The sequence below is a fragment of the Haliotis cracherodii genome, unplaced genomic scaffold, assembly GCF_022045235.1.
Source record: "Haliotis cracherodii isolate W230 unplaced genomic scaffold, xgHalCrac1.p SCAF_38, whole genome shotgun sequence".
NCBI lineage: Eukaryota > Metazoa > Mollusca > Gastropoda > Lepetellida > Haliotidae > Haliotis > Haliotis cracherodii.
Genome location: NW_027266295.1, coordinates 999,626 through 1,014,986, shown reverse-complemented (window position 1 = coordinate 1,014,986; position 15,361 = coordinate 999,626). Strand labels below are relative to the sequence as shown.

General features: G+C 40.7%; 1 protein-coding gene across 1 annotated transcript in view; it reads left to right on the top strand.

The window, feature by feature from the left end:
* The first annotated feature begins 716 nt into the window (after nt 1-716).
* The window catches only part of LOC139477955 (atrial natriuretic peptide receptor 1-like), a 309,333-nt gene continuing 294,688 nt past the window's right edge, over nt 717-15,361 (top strand). The window contains exon 1 of the mRNA XM_071260401.1: nt 717-1,771. Coding sequence (XP_071116502.1) covers nt 1,096-1,771 — 676 coding nt within the window. The 5' untranslated portion in view covers nt 717-1,095. The remainder of the gene's footprint in view (nt 1,772-15,361) is intronic.

The following is a 15,361-nucleotide window of genomic DNA, read 5'->3' as shown; positions in this document are numbered from 1 at the left end:
TTGTAGTGTTACTATGAGTAGGGACATACAGTGTGTACCCTAATTAACAAAAACTTGTTATTATCCACCAACACCACACGCATGCACGCACGTACACACGCGTTAACAAAAAGGAATTCTCTGCCAGCATACTTAACCGCCCTTATGTTCTGTTTGATAACAACCGAATCTTAGATGCTGAATTTCGAGTCATATAGCCATGTTAGGATCCGCTAATCGGCGGTTTGAATCCAAACTTCCCGGAACATGATCTGTGGTCTGCACTGCACCTGTCACCACGTGTTTCACCAAGGAGATGAACGTCGGTGACTCGGGTGACGTGAGGCTTTGCTGTTCCCGTAGGCTGTGAAGCACTGCGGCTTTAGACCAAACACGCCCACGCCTTCACAACATTAACATGGACAGAAACTAGTCTCAAAGAATCTCAGTTACCTAGATATAATGAAGTTGTCATAATTCCATCCTCATCATATCTGTTCTAGACATGGTAAAGGTCACCAGTAACAGGATGTCTGGTAGACGAGGTTTATTATATGGCCGATACTCTCTTGCAAATATGTTTGGAATTAATTATTAATCGAGGCATAATAATATATTTCAAATATATGAACATGCTTAGCAAATTTATGTATTTCTCTTTGAATAAGCCGTCGGAGGACACAGTCGGGATAATACAGGTGCATAAAACCAAGTGCTGACGCCAGTGTTTTAGCTGCCGGATCCAATAGTTTCATAGTATTCTACAAACAACAGCTGGATAGACTAGCTGAAGCGTACGTGTCGTGTTCATACAGTTCTAACATACTGGGGATATATTCATACTGGTTGGAATACTCAGATACTGGGCAAGTATTCTTGGAATGAACAGTGAATATTGTGCACGCGTTACCTGAACCGAGATTGAAAGGAAACTACATGTGCATATCATTCGAACATACCGGAGTGTGTAGTTTCATACCACCTACTTGGATCTATATTACATGATACTGTGGTGTATCTGAAAGGAGTATCTTCTGAACGTAACAAGCTCAGGACATATTGGATACATCGCAACTCATTGGAAATATTTCAAACTTGGAGACAAGAATTGGAATCATGTATTGTTCGAGTTTCGCAACGTTTGTTGCATTTATGGTTTCCATGGCAACTGCTGCCAATACCGTCGCCAAAATTGCCGTTTTATTACCAGCAGATGAAAGGCATTTGTTTTCCATAAAACGGGTGGCACCCGGATTGGAAGTTGCAAAGGACAGTGTCACCAAAACGAAAATCTTGGAAAACACCAAGCTGACCATCCAGTATGGCGACTCCAAGTGTTCCAACGCTGAAGGAATGAACCAAGCTGTGACGTTCTACGCAGAAAAGAACGTCGACGTCTTCTTCGGACCGTGTTGCGACTACGCAGCGGCGCCGGTTGCTAGGCAGGTGGCGTATTGGAACACGCCGTTGCTAACAGCCGGTGCCATGGCCAAGGATTTTGGTACGAAGGCCAAGAAGGAGTTTTCAGTGTTGACACGTGTTGGTGCTAATTTCAATTCGCTTGGAGATTACCTGATTAAGGTGTTCAACTATTATGACTGGAGTCGGATAATGCTGTTGTACAACCCTAATGGTAGAGAAAACGTCATGCACCGATTTTGTCACATTGCTACCGATGGTGTTCACTTTGCATTGAGAACTTCAAAGAACTTTACCCACACTTTCCACAAATTCCACAAGATTGAAGAAATCATTGACAGCCTTCCGGAAAAGCTTGGCAGAGATTACGGAGGTAAGGCTATATTTTCCAGCACATATTGTGCTTTATCTCATTTTCATACATTCTGTTTATTTCCCTTTGATCTTGAAATACATATTTTACCATACATGTCCATCACGCGATTATACAGTGACCAGTTTACTTTCAGGGCTGCACACTCATACCATGAAAGAATTGAATTTTGATATTGTGTTTGATGTTTTGCATGTGAAGGTTGTCTTACAGTGCATATCAAGGAGGAGGCTGACAATTGCATAACACCTTGGTGCCGTATCAAATGTGTTAACATGTACAGGATAAGGCGATGGCTTTGCACATCTCTTGGACCCTGTTCTGAAAGAGGAAAGCAAATGTTTAAATTCTTTCTTTGAAGGAAATATCATGCCTTGAGAGTATAGAATATCAGAGGAACTCGAAGACGCATCTGAAGACGATGCGTTATAACTTTTATTGACGTTGTCTGTGTGCTCTATGGCCATGATACCGGCTTGGTGATCAGCTACATATGAATGGAATTGTTATTATTATTATTATTATTATTATTATTATTATTATTATTATTATTATCTAGTCAATCACATTAACGTCAAAAGTGACAGCAAATTCAATAACATAAATTATTTCATTTCATTTACCAATAAGGGCAAGATCAGGTTTGTTGGCGTGGATTGGCTGAGGCTGTAAACGGGCCTATTCTAAAGAATTGTGTAGTTATCATTTTCCATGCAGCCCTCCACATATTCAGGATCGTACCATGGATGGACCATGCCAAAACCACACGCATGGCGAAGACGGTAATCCTTGCGAGGAACTCTGCGGGAAGATGATCTTCTCAATATACTGCACATAAACACGATGCAGTGGTCGTTTAGACAGCCTCTCCTTAAAAAACTGAGTTTGGGCCGATATGATATAGCACTTAGCTTGGTTGACACTCATTTCTGTACCGTCCAGCAGTACAGAACCATAAACAAAATCAACATTGACATTGATATATACATTATATTTCATATAATCTTCACTTGGTTAGGAATCGAGTGATACATTATTTCAATCTTCAAAATAATACCATTTATTTTCAGGCGCAATGAGACGAAATAATGCTGTACTGTATAGAGTAAGGCCAAATGACGTCTCTAATTGACAACGTCGTGTCATTGAGACAACAGTTTGACTTAATGGTGATGTATGGGCGAAATGGATATATGAAAGATGCTTGAAACTGGGTGTCATTATTTAGACGTGCAGCATTCACGCGGGAAACGATATTATTAATTCATTCTAAACCTTATACATGTGAGATGTATGACATTTATCATGCGAACACCCTGCTTGTATCTTAGAATGTCACATGTGAACAACAACAATTGTTGCCAATTAGGAAATCTTCGTGGAAGTTATATTTCAATTGCAACCATTGTTGAAAATTAAATTAGAATATCACGTTAACTGCAACCTTTGTTGAAAATTACAATATCTTGTAGAAGAGTTTCATATGAACTGCAACCGTTGTTGACAATGTGGACATAACGGGAAATTGTTTTATATGAACTGCAACCGTTTGCATACAACTTAGAAAATATCGAGGAAGAAAGTCATGCGAACTGCAGCCATTGTTGAAAATTGGGAAGTCTCGTGGAAGAGTCTCACGTGAACTGAAACCATTGTTAAAATTTAAATAATAAAGTGTCCAAGATTACACATAGAAGAGTTTAGTTCAAATTCGCACCCTTCTTGCATCTTCAAATAACAGGAGAAACAGCTATATTCACGTTTAGTGCAAGATGTGTGAACACTTATGTAAGACTGGGCAATATATATAGTACACTACGTTTATAACGAACACGCTTATAACGAACTGACGGATAAAGCGAACTTACTTTTTAACCCGACCATTTGTTGTAGTTTTGCTGTATATATGCTTATAACGAACTACGGTTATAACGAACTAAAATTAGTGGTCCCTTTGAGTTCGATATATCTGAAGTTTACTGTATATGAATTACAGTAGACTACGGTTATAACGAACACGCTTATAACGAACTGACGGATAAAGCGAAAAACTTACTTTTTAACCCGACCATTTGCTGTAGTTATGCTGTATATATGCTTATAACGAACTACGGTTACAACAAACTAAAATTAGTGGTCCCTTTGAGTTCGTTATATCCGAAGTTTACTGTATATGAATTTATTAAAGGTTGTGTTTTTTCTATGACAGCAGCCATCATTTAAGGGGGCATTGCGTCACATTGTGATGCTCTTTTCCATCCTAGGCCTGATGGTTATAGCTGGCCGACCGTCTAAATCTATTATGTCGCCTCTTTCAACCTCCATATTGCTCTAGAAGCACATAATACACAATAAACATTGTCACAAAAACATTATGTTAACCGTCTGGCTCTGAAATGAATCTGGATGCAACAGATGTTCATCGATTAACAACAATGGTGACTTAAATACAAATGTAAGTGTGGGATAAATATTCGCATCACGGTAGCTGGCCATATAGCTGTATCAAAGTGTGGTGTATTACAATGCCTGATGATGATACTGATATTGACAAATTTGAATTGATAATACAGGCTTTTCTATGGAATCCCAGGAGGAACATTGTCACGTTGTCGTATTACTGCTTTGTCGCCCTTATGAAAACAAGCAAATATACAAAAACATTACCAAAGCTCGACGTTTTGGCATTTCGTCGCATGGTCGTATTACCGCGCTTTGAATGATATTTTATTTTATTTTACCAAAGTGCGACAATGATTGTTTATCAACAAATGGGCGACAACTCGGCAATGTGACATTATCAATATGTTATCGTATGACGACAACGCGACGTCGCCTCTAGGATGACACGCAAGTCCAACAAGTCACCGAGTCTTGCCACAAGACATTTTGTTTCTGAAATAAAGCTCTACATCAGTACTTGTCGGGATAAAGATGCGTGTATAACAAAGTGGTGAACGTCTGAGTCCTGCATCACTTCGGGATTTCCTCCCACATCTAGCTGACACGCCGGGATGTCACTGCAATGCTGTTCAAAGCTGCGTTATACCAATCTCACGCACACACTGTTATTGCATTCTAGATACTGACAGTAACAGCCTCGGTAGTGCAATACCTACCATTCACATCCTCGCATACATTTAATTAAAATAATCTGGAAATCATTTCGTTATTTCCGAAAGCGGGGAAGAGCGAAGAGGCCGCTTGTCTAGGGCCGGAATTCGCTGTGCAGAGTTGCGTCCCTTAGGAGCGCCAGAATCTCATTTCCGCCCAAATTGTCTCTAGAGTCGTTAGCATAATACCCGTACTCTTGGGCTTCACGAAAGTGGTAAACGTTACTGCTAATTTCAGGCTTCCCCCCTTCATCAAGCTGACACTGAAACAAACTCAACTACCTAGTAGTCGCTCGATATTCATTTTGAAAGTATGCTGTACAATTTGTCAGTTCAGCCTACCATATGATAAACTTTAGAAAACTAAAATTCGATTACATTTGTTATTTACTCCGCCGCAGTAGTATTTTGATTGTGTCAGATGGTTCATGGACAGAACACGGTAACCGTTCAGTTGAATAACTATGACAAGAACAACGTAACAGCTGTTGCAACAGCTCCATAATTGTGCTTAATGGACCTTGAATATGGACATGCTTTAATGCATAAGTTCAACATCAGCAAATAATTCATGTAATTTTGGCATGGTAACTAGTTCCTTTGTTCGAATCTTTCGTCGTTTACTCTGAAATAGGCATCTTGCATGCAGTGACCGTTGATTGCCTAATATAAGATGCTTGCACAAATTACTTGTTAACTATTTGTGTTTATCAAGCAGAACAGAAGATGTTTATTCCTTCGATCTCAGTTCGTTTTAACAGTCGTGGTTAAGGTTGATCCATAATTTATATGGTTTCACTTCCTTCCAATCAAGCCTCACCTGGGTGCTTATTAGCGTTTATTGATGATTCTTGGAATGAGAATTGATTTCTTGTTTCTGTCGTGATTGCACACTGGTGTATTATTGAACATGTACATGGGGATGACAAAGTCGGACATGCGCTAAATTGGTCTTCTTACAAATGTAAATAGAGTTCAGGAATCAACGAGACAACGCCAGGTGTTTTCCAGATAGTCGATCCAATCCCAGCAGCACAATGAAAGATTACAGTTTAACTTATCGTAATTTTGACACAGGAGGGGATGCCGAGTGACTGACGCTTAGTCTCTGAATTTTGCAAGAAACAAATTCCATTTAAACTGAAAAGGAGCCCAAGTGATGGGAGATTCTGAGTGAGGTAAATCTAGACTTGCTTCTTTTAGGGCTTTCCCATTAAGGAAATGGCTCGGCGGAAAGGAAAATAATATGGTTCTTGTGATACCGAGGACGTCGTTTTGTGTTTAAAGACTTCATTATTAAGTATCAAGTATTAAATACTAGGGCATTCTGTAATATATAAATCTTATATTGGGGAATTGTTTTTAGCACTGTGGGACGTATTGCTGAGTGCGTGAGTGAGTGAGTGAGCATGGTTTTACGCCGCTCTAAGCAACATTCCAGCAATATCACGGCGGGGGACACCAGAAATGGACTTCACGAATTGTACCGATGTCGGGAATCGAACCCGGGTCTTCGGCGTGACGAGCGAACGCTTTAACCACTAGGCTACCCGACCTCTACGTGTTGGTGCGTGGGCGTTAGGGAACAAATGGCCGCTAACCTCTTATTAAAAATTGTGCCAGATTCGGGGACAGCAGGATCCGCTTCCCCATTTCCCAAACATCAGGTTTCATCACTGATTTTCAGTGATCATTTCATCTAATATTCATCACTATTTTCACTGCCTGTGCCTATGTCATGTGGATTGTGTTTCGGTTGATGACCGACACTGACTATTTTCTTTACGTTTTGTTCCTCGACGGTACCCGGGGTAGAATGTGTCCCCAGCACCCCACTGATGGTCGTAAATGGCGACAAAATTGGGCAACCTGGTTGCCTTGAGTTGCGTCCCTGTGTCAGAGGAAGGGAGTCGGATGGTTGAGGACGCCGGAACCGGCAATAGTGTTTGCCCAACTTTGCCTAGACGGTGGTAGGATGGGCCTGGTAATATCCATGGGCAGGTCATGAGTGAGTGAGTGAATTGGGTTTGACGCCGCTTTTTACAGTATTTCAGTTATATCACGGCATGTCAGCTTAATGTGTGAGGAAAGCCCGAAGTGATGCAGGTCTCAGACGTTTACCACTTCGGTGAAACCCACAAGCACGGGTATGGTGCTGACAAACCTAGAAACATAATCGGGGCGAACCGGGATTCGAACCCACAATCATAGGTTTCTGGCGTGCCCAAGGGACGCAACTCTGCACAGCGAATCGAGGCGCCTTCGACGGCTAGAGGCTGATCATGCCAAGCTCTGTTGGCCATTAGAATCTATCTATCATTAGAGTCTTGAGTACTGCTTGAGTACAACATTCCCGTATCCCTATGGTGTTATTTTGCTGGAATACCTCTTCCATGTGGCATCCCCCTTGTTGTCGTTCCGTTGTGGGCAGGGAACAGGTTTACTGAATACAACCATGGGAAAAAAAATCCTTAAAAAAACCCGGCAACACTCAGAATCTGATTCAGAGCTCGATCCATCTTACCATGAAATAGTGATCAGGTTATTAAATTCCGAGAGGGGTATGTGTCCTCGGTTCCATATAATGGAAGCTGAGGGTGACCGTACTTTAGCTTCGTTTTCACCATTTCTCTTTGAAACAGGACTCAAGGGTAATGCTGGTGATTCCAAGGATGTTAAGAAACAACGATCTGGAGGTATTTTGATAGAATATACAAGGAAAACACAAGCCATCAATTTAATTACTTCAACAGAATTGGTTGACATACCCGCTAGGTGTTCTGCACTCAAGAACCTTAATTTCAGCAAAGGCCTATCCGTGACCGTTATCGGTCAAGCTGATGAAAGCATTGAAGAAAGTGTTTAATAACTTCACAGTCGATGTGTGATTGAAGCCAAACGATTCACATATCGCAAAGGTGAACGCGTGTTTCCTTCAAATACATATCTGTTGACCCCACTTCCTTACCAAGTTCCATAAAAGTTGGTTGTTTCTCCATACCTGTGGACCTCTACATCCCGTGATGTCAAAATGTCAGAAATTTAAGATTACTTGCTCCAGATGTGGCGAAACTGATCATGGCGGTAATACTTGTACTCGGCCATTTAAATGTTCTAACTGTAAAGGTGATCATATGTCATCTTCCACTGGCTGATGTGGACATGTTTCAGTCCATTGTGCAAAGAATTAAATGCGAGCTACACCGATGCCAGGAAACAGCAAAAGCAGTCACATCCGCTAACACTACAGGGCATTCTATTGTCTCTGTAGTTAAAACAACATCAGTTCACTGTCTGACAGATCATTCATAGACAGTAAGAGACAAGCCAAAGTAAGTTGCTGACATCCAGCCTAACCAACCTACGACAAGCAAAGTTAGTGCTCCAATATCAACGAGTGAAGCATCAACATCAACAGCACCTGAAACAATCCCCATAAATAATAATGACATATATCTAATAATTCAAGACTCTTCGATTTGCGTCACTGCACTTTCTATCATTCATTTTTTTCACCAATTAATGAAGCTACTGGAGAATCTACTGTTTTGGTGGAGCAGGGAGCGATCCACAGCCCTGGTTCACCTCATACTAATCTTCAGGCTTGTGAAGAGCGATCAACTTTGCACATAACATTTACTGTGTGTTCTTTCAGCATTCCATTTTAAAACAAAATTCTGATCTTCAGAATCTATATGATCAGCTCCCTAAGCCCTGCATCACCATGGACGATTTGAATGGGCATAACTCTCTATGGGGAAGTGGAAGTACAAACAATAAAGGGAAAGTCATTAAAGATTTTGTTTCTGTTAATAATTTATGTATTTTTAATGACAATTCAAGCACTTATTTACATCCTGCCAATGGAACACATTCTGCCGTTGATCTGTCCCTCGCAGATTCCTATGTTGACAATGAATTTGAACGGTCTGTACATGACCACCTTTGTGTAGGCTGTAAAACCGGATGATGACCACCTTTATCGCGTTGGAATTTTACCAAGGCCAATTGACAAATTAAAACCTGACAATTTCAGAAATGTACCAGGTCCCATCCACTTAGTTTTCGGCTCAACTAAATATTATTGCCGACCAAACAATTCCTATGTCCTCTGCGAATCCTCATATTGGTAAACCATGGTTTAATAACGACTGCAAAGAAGCAAGAAAATGCATGTAAAAAGCTGGAAAATATTTCCGCAAACATTTTACTGTTCACTACTTCAATAATATTAAAGTTTAAAGTGCCAAGGCAAGACGTGCTTATAAACAAAATAAGCGCCAATCTTGGAGGAATTTATTTCTTAGAAATTAATTCACGCACACCCCTGCCCAAGGTGTGAAACATGGTTAAAAAAATAAAAGGCAAAGGTTTAAAATGTTCTGTACATCATCTTTAAGAAGGTGACAAATTAATCAATGATAAATTTGACATTGCAAATATACTTGGCGAAACTCTTGCCAAGAATTCTTCATCATCAAGTTATGTCCCTGAGATTCAGAGATATTAGAAACACCAGGAAAAGAAAAACGTTAATCTTGATTGTAATAAGAGTGAAGATTACAATGAAGTTTTTTCATTGCATGAGCTACATACTGCTCTTGAGAAAGCTCATGATACTGCAGCAGGTGATGATGATATCCAGTATCAGTTATCGAAGCATTTGCCTGTATCATGTCTTGAGTCACTGTTAGATATTTTTGACCAAATATTGACTTCAGGGAATGTTTCTCCTTCGTGGCATAATGCTATTGTAGTCCCCATACCAAAACGTGGCCGGGATAACACAGATCCTTCAAATTATCGCCCTATATTTTTAACAAGTTGTGATTGTTAAACCATCGAACGAATGGTGAATAATAGATTAGTTTGGGATTTGGAAACCATTAATCATCTCACAAATTTTCAATGTGGTTTCCGGAAAAATAGAAGTACTATTGATCGTTTAGTACGATTAGAATCCTTTGTTAAAAATGTTATAGTTAATAAACAACACGTAGTATCAATTTTTCTTTGATCTTGAGAAAGCATACGATAGTTCCTGGAAGCATGGCATTTTAAAGAATTTATATGATTGTGGCTTGAGATGTCGTTTACCTCATTTCATATCACATTTTTTAACAGACAGGCAATTTCAATCCGAGTCGGCACAAGCCTGTCTGACATTATAATTATAATCAGGTTGTCCAGCAAGGCAGTATATTGTCTGTAACTTTATTTAGTGAATAAAGGTTTTAAGTGATTTAATAAATGGATCACTTTTCGTCAAAGTTCTTGCCGTGGTAAAAATATGCATACAATAGAGCGGCAGTTACTAATCAGTCACAATTCACAAGACTGCTCTTTAAAACGGGTTTAACTTGTCTAAATAAAACAATAACTGTATATATCTGTGCAGGACATATAAGCCACATAAAGACCCTACATTGTAACCGCTATCAAAGTTGTAAAGGATGCCATATTCTTGTGTCTCATCTTTGATCGCCATTTAACTTTCTTACCACATATCAAATCTCTTAAATATATATCTGAAGGCCATCGATTTGTTGAAAGTTGTATCTAATTCAAACTGAGGAGATGATCAGACAACCATCTTACACATAAACAGAAATTCCGATTCACGTTCAAAAGTAAACAGATCGGTAAGAAATGGAATACAGTTGGTGCTCATGAGTGAGTGAGTTGGGTTTAATGCTGCTTTTAACAATTTCCAGTTACATCGCGGGGTGTCAGCTTAATGAGGGGGGAAAGCCCGAAGTGACGCAGGTCTCAGACGTTTACCACTTCGGTGAAACCCACGAGCACGGGTATGGTGCTGACAAACCTAGAAACATAATCGGGGCGAACCGGGATTCGAACCCACAATCATAGGTTTCTGGCGTGACCAGGGGACGCAACTCTGCACAGCGAATCGAGGCACCTTAGACGACTGGTAGAGCATCCGTCCGTCCCCGGCCACGTCATATCAAAAGACGTTAAAGATGTACTTGTTGTTACCCTGTCTGGCGCTCGGCATTAAGGGGCTAAAACAAAGACTGGTCGGCTCGGAGTTTACTGTGTCTGAGTGGGGTATTCATGTTAAACTGCGGCATGGTATCTCAGTGAGCTAGCACTATAAATCGGCAGTCAGGATTAGTGCAAGCAGACACACACACGTGCATGCACTAGGTATGTGCAATACTCTTGGACGCGACGTTAAACCCAATTTCAACTCACCTCACCTGACATATTTTAATTGAGACTTGCCTCCATCTGATATGGTGACCGGAAATACAGCATCCATGTGGGAGACATCAGAGGTTTAATGGTAATCTTTGTTTGTTGTGAATAATCGAATATGGACTCGACAATCCAGTGATTGATATAATGAGCACACATGTACGACGTCGGGGTACGATGATACTCAATCAAAGAAGTCGCCGAGTTTGACCATCCGATCCATAGCGTTAATCAAGCATGGGAAGATGGGGATCAATTCTGACCAGGAATCCCTGCGATGTCGTCTTATATCGCGTTAGTGGAGTTCGAACTGAATATGTTTCTAATAATCATATTACCTTGACATCATCCCTATTTTCATATGGGAGCACTGAGTTATCGACACCGAGATTGATTTCACCTTCAGGGGATTCAAGGCTGATATGGGTCCTCAACAATCTATTGTTTGTCGGAGGAGGCGACTAAACTGATTCAGATGGTAAGGTTCAGTGACTTGGTTGATTGCGTGTCCAATCAAGAATCCCTTGAGACTTGAAGGTCATTAATGATCCTTGGTGACCAAGAGTGGCCTTGAATTGATCTGCAACGGCAGACCTGTAGCGTCCAGCATGTGCTTCGACAGATGCCTGTGTCTTACTGGAGCTGGTCTGTGTTGACATTTCCATTATTTCCGCAAAGGTTATACCTTATCACTGTTTGTTAACGTCAAATCCCGACGGTTTTTTTCCGACGGCGTTTACAAGAGCGTACCGGTTCTGGCATATGAGTGACGGCGTGCAAATTGTTTTTTGTGTGATGTTCCTTGCTGGTACGGTGGTGTGTCTCGTCACAATACCAGAAAAACTTTGAATCGTTATGCTTTACATTTACGGCTTTAGAAGTTTCATTCCATTCTCAATCAGACATAATTCTGACGTTCCAGACTTCGTGTCATGCCTTGGAGCGGTGTCAGGACCCAAACCGGTCGATTTCACAAAATTATTAACCTAGCCCCAAAATGTCACGCAGTACGTTGGGTAGAAAGAAGAAGAAAATGCCAGGCAAAAGAAAGTATATACCCATGTTTGATGGTGGCTAAAACGAAAAAAACAAGAACTGGTAATTGGATAGGGATGTATTTTACATGGTAACACAGATGTGTTTTCTTTTCTAAAGTTTGCAGTGCTATCGCCATTGTTTTCAGCCTAGTCATGTCTTGATAACGAGTGTAACGTTTTGGTCAAATCGACGTTTCAGCAGGTGACAGTTTATAAAGAAACATCTGAAACAAGTGTACATTGTTGTAAGTCAATTGATAAGCTACTTATACGTCCGATGATCAAAGCATCACTCGATTTCTCCATGGTGATTAAGGAAAAGCTACGTTGGCATGAACAAGTGAATGTGATTGTTGATGGTTGTCCATCCTTTGTTCTTGTTTCTTCCCCATTGTTCAGGGTATATGTTTGTCTAACGTTCATGCAAAATTTTGTCCTTGAAAAGGTTACAATTAAATATTTAAATATGCTACACCTTATTATGATAGAATAGACCCGTGAGAATCCGGATTAGAATATGTCTTCATCAACCCATGCTTGCAGTAAAAGGCGACTATGCTTGCCGTAAAACGCGACTATGCTTGCCGTAAAAGCGACTATGCTTGCCGTAAGAGGCGCCTAACCGTGTGGTCCGGCTCGCTGACTTGGTTGATGTAAGTCATCGTATCCCAGTTGGGTGGATATATGCTCATGATTTCAATCCCTTAGTTGTCTGGTCCAGATTCGATTGTTTACAGACCGCTGTCATATAGTTTGAATATTGGTGAGTGCGGCGTAAAACCACAAATAAATATACCAGAATAGTTTCCAATCTTCAAATATTGGAAGTATTTTTCACATGTTATATGTTGACCACCTTTCACAAACATATTTGGACGTCATCTTAGTAATGTGGAAAGGGGTTCAGTGACTTTTATAACCCTTCAGAACTATTCTTACAATATGACGGATCAACGCAAATGGTCGCCAAACCTCGAATCGAACATGATCATACGTTTTAAACCACTTTAAATCCAGTCCCAGCAAAGTTAAGGAAGAGGATTGAAAGATCATATTGAAGGGGATGCCTGGATTGATCCAATAACGCATCTGGTGCACGTCATCCGAAGACTGACGACAAACTCGGATGCGATTGATTATAACTGACGGACAGACAGAATCAATTCTCGCAAAGGAACCCCCAATGAGACGCTGCCGATCCAGCCAGGTCAAAGGCGTCCTTAAGTGACAGTCTAGAAGCTGTAGTATTATCAATGATGACATGCTTGACTGATTCGTTTCAAATTCTAAATTCATTCACATCCGACGTTACGGTACAGATGCTGGTATGTCCATCAAGAAAGTGACTGAAAATAATAAAGAAGTTGAAACCCATAGGTTAACTCTGTCCTCATTCAAGTAAATTGTGTTACGTAATGTAGCGCCATGGTTATCAGAGGTCCCGAGACACCTGGTTAAATGTTCCCAGAGGTCAGACTAGCACGGTTCGATAGCAGGCATATAGGCTTCAACATACCTGCTTCAACACAGAAGCTTCAACAAACCAGTTTCAACATACCAGTTTCAACATATTAGCTTCAACGTACCTGCTTCAACATATCAGTTTCAAAATATCAGTTTCAACATACCTGCTTCAACATATCTGCTTTAACATGCCTGCTTCAAATGCTACCATCCAAGTATCCATGTCTTCTGAACGTTACCAATTGTCACTAGACGTCCATTTTACCGTTCTTCATCCCTGCTTTAACATCCCCAAACCCCAACTTCAGCATCCAGGCATCACCACCTTAAAATTCCAACTTCAGCATCCCAACATCTCGGCTTCAGACTCCAAGCATCCCACTGTCCTGACTTCAACATTGCTGCGTTATCACGCCAACGTCGTAGAAACGCAAAACTAAACTAAACATAGTGTTACGTGATATTACTACATGTACGTCTAACTTTACCGATTTGATATGCATGTATAACCTATCGTCTAATAGGAATTATGTGCCCCGAGTAAAATGATTCTGTAAGTTCCGGGTCTTGGTGTACTTATATTACAGAACGTATTCACAAATAATCCGAAATGCCACGCTGCGAGTAGGTTATTTTTTATATTTCCCATAGACTGCTTGAGAGAGAATTTAGGAACAAATGTTGGTATTCTGACTTCAAGTGGAGGCGCCAGCGCAGCTGATTTACAATTGAAAGCATATCAGCTTAATTATCATGACGTCATGAACCGTGGATGATGTCATCTTCAATTATGTTCCACACTGAGTTCATATGACGTCACGCTGCTATTGAAATCTTCACAAACAAGAAAACAAAGGAAAGAGTGTTATAAGGAAGATACTTTATGGATGTCAACTTCTTAATTATGAGGAACACAACGTTTCGGAGAATATGCTTATTCACCTGACGAAGAGGTAAGTAAACGCCGACATGTTGTGTTCCTCATTATAAACACGTTTTCATCTATAACTTATCTTCTGTGTATCAGTTCTGAATGCCATTCAAAGACATTATTGTTATTCCTGATGAGACAATTGCTGAAATAATTTCATCTTTTTCCGTTCCCTTACGAGTAATATAATGATGAGAACTCAAACAAGGACATATTACTACCATGACGGATGACCGCCTCCGTGGTCTAGTGGTAGAGCGTCCGCCCGGAGAGCGGAAGGTCCGGGGTTCGATCCCGGCCGCGTCATACCAAAAGACGTGAACAGATGGTACTTGTTGTTACCCTGTCTGCCGCTCGGCATTAAGGGGCTAGAACAAGGACTGGTCGGCTCGGAGTCAGTATGCTGTACCTGAGTGGGGTATTCATGTTAAACTGCGGCATGGTATCTCAATGAGCTAGCACTGTAAATCTGCATCAGTCCGGAATTGTACAAGCAGCCACACATACACGTGCAATGCACGTCGCTATGTAAGTGCAATTATCTTGGTCGCGACGTTAATTTCGCTAAACCATGACAAATAGTTTATATAAGACTGGTGTGCATCTGTTATCCGTGAGCTGTAAACATCGGCACATACAGCGTTCATTACGGTGTGAAGAGCTACACAATCCATTCCTCTCAAATATCAAATCTCGTGTGGTCAACAGCCTATTTATATATACATTACACTAATTTACCTTATCCATACGTAGTCCGCAACTCTGTGGGGAATCAGTGTCTGATTATAAACATACCTTGTGTGCACAGAGCCAATTAAGCCTTGTA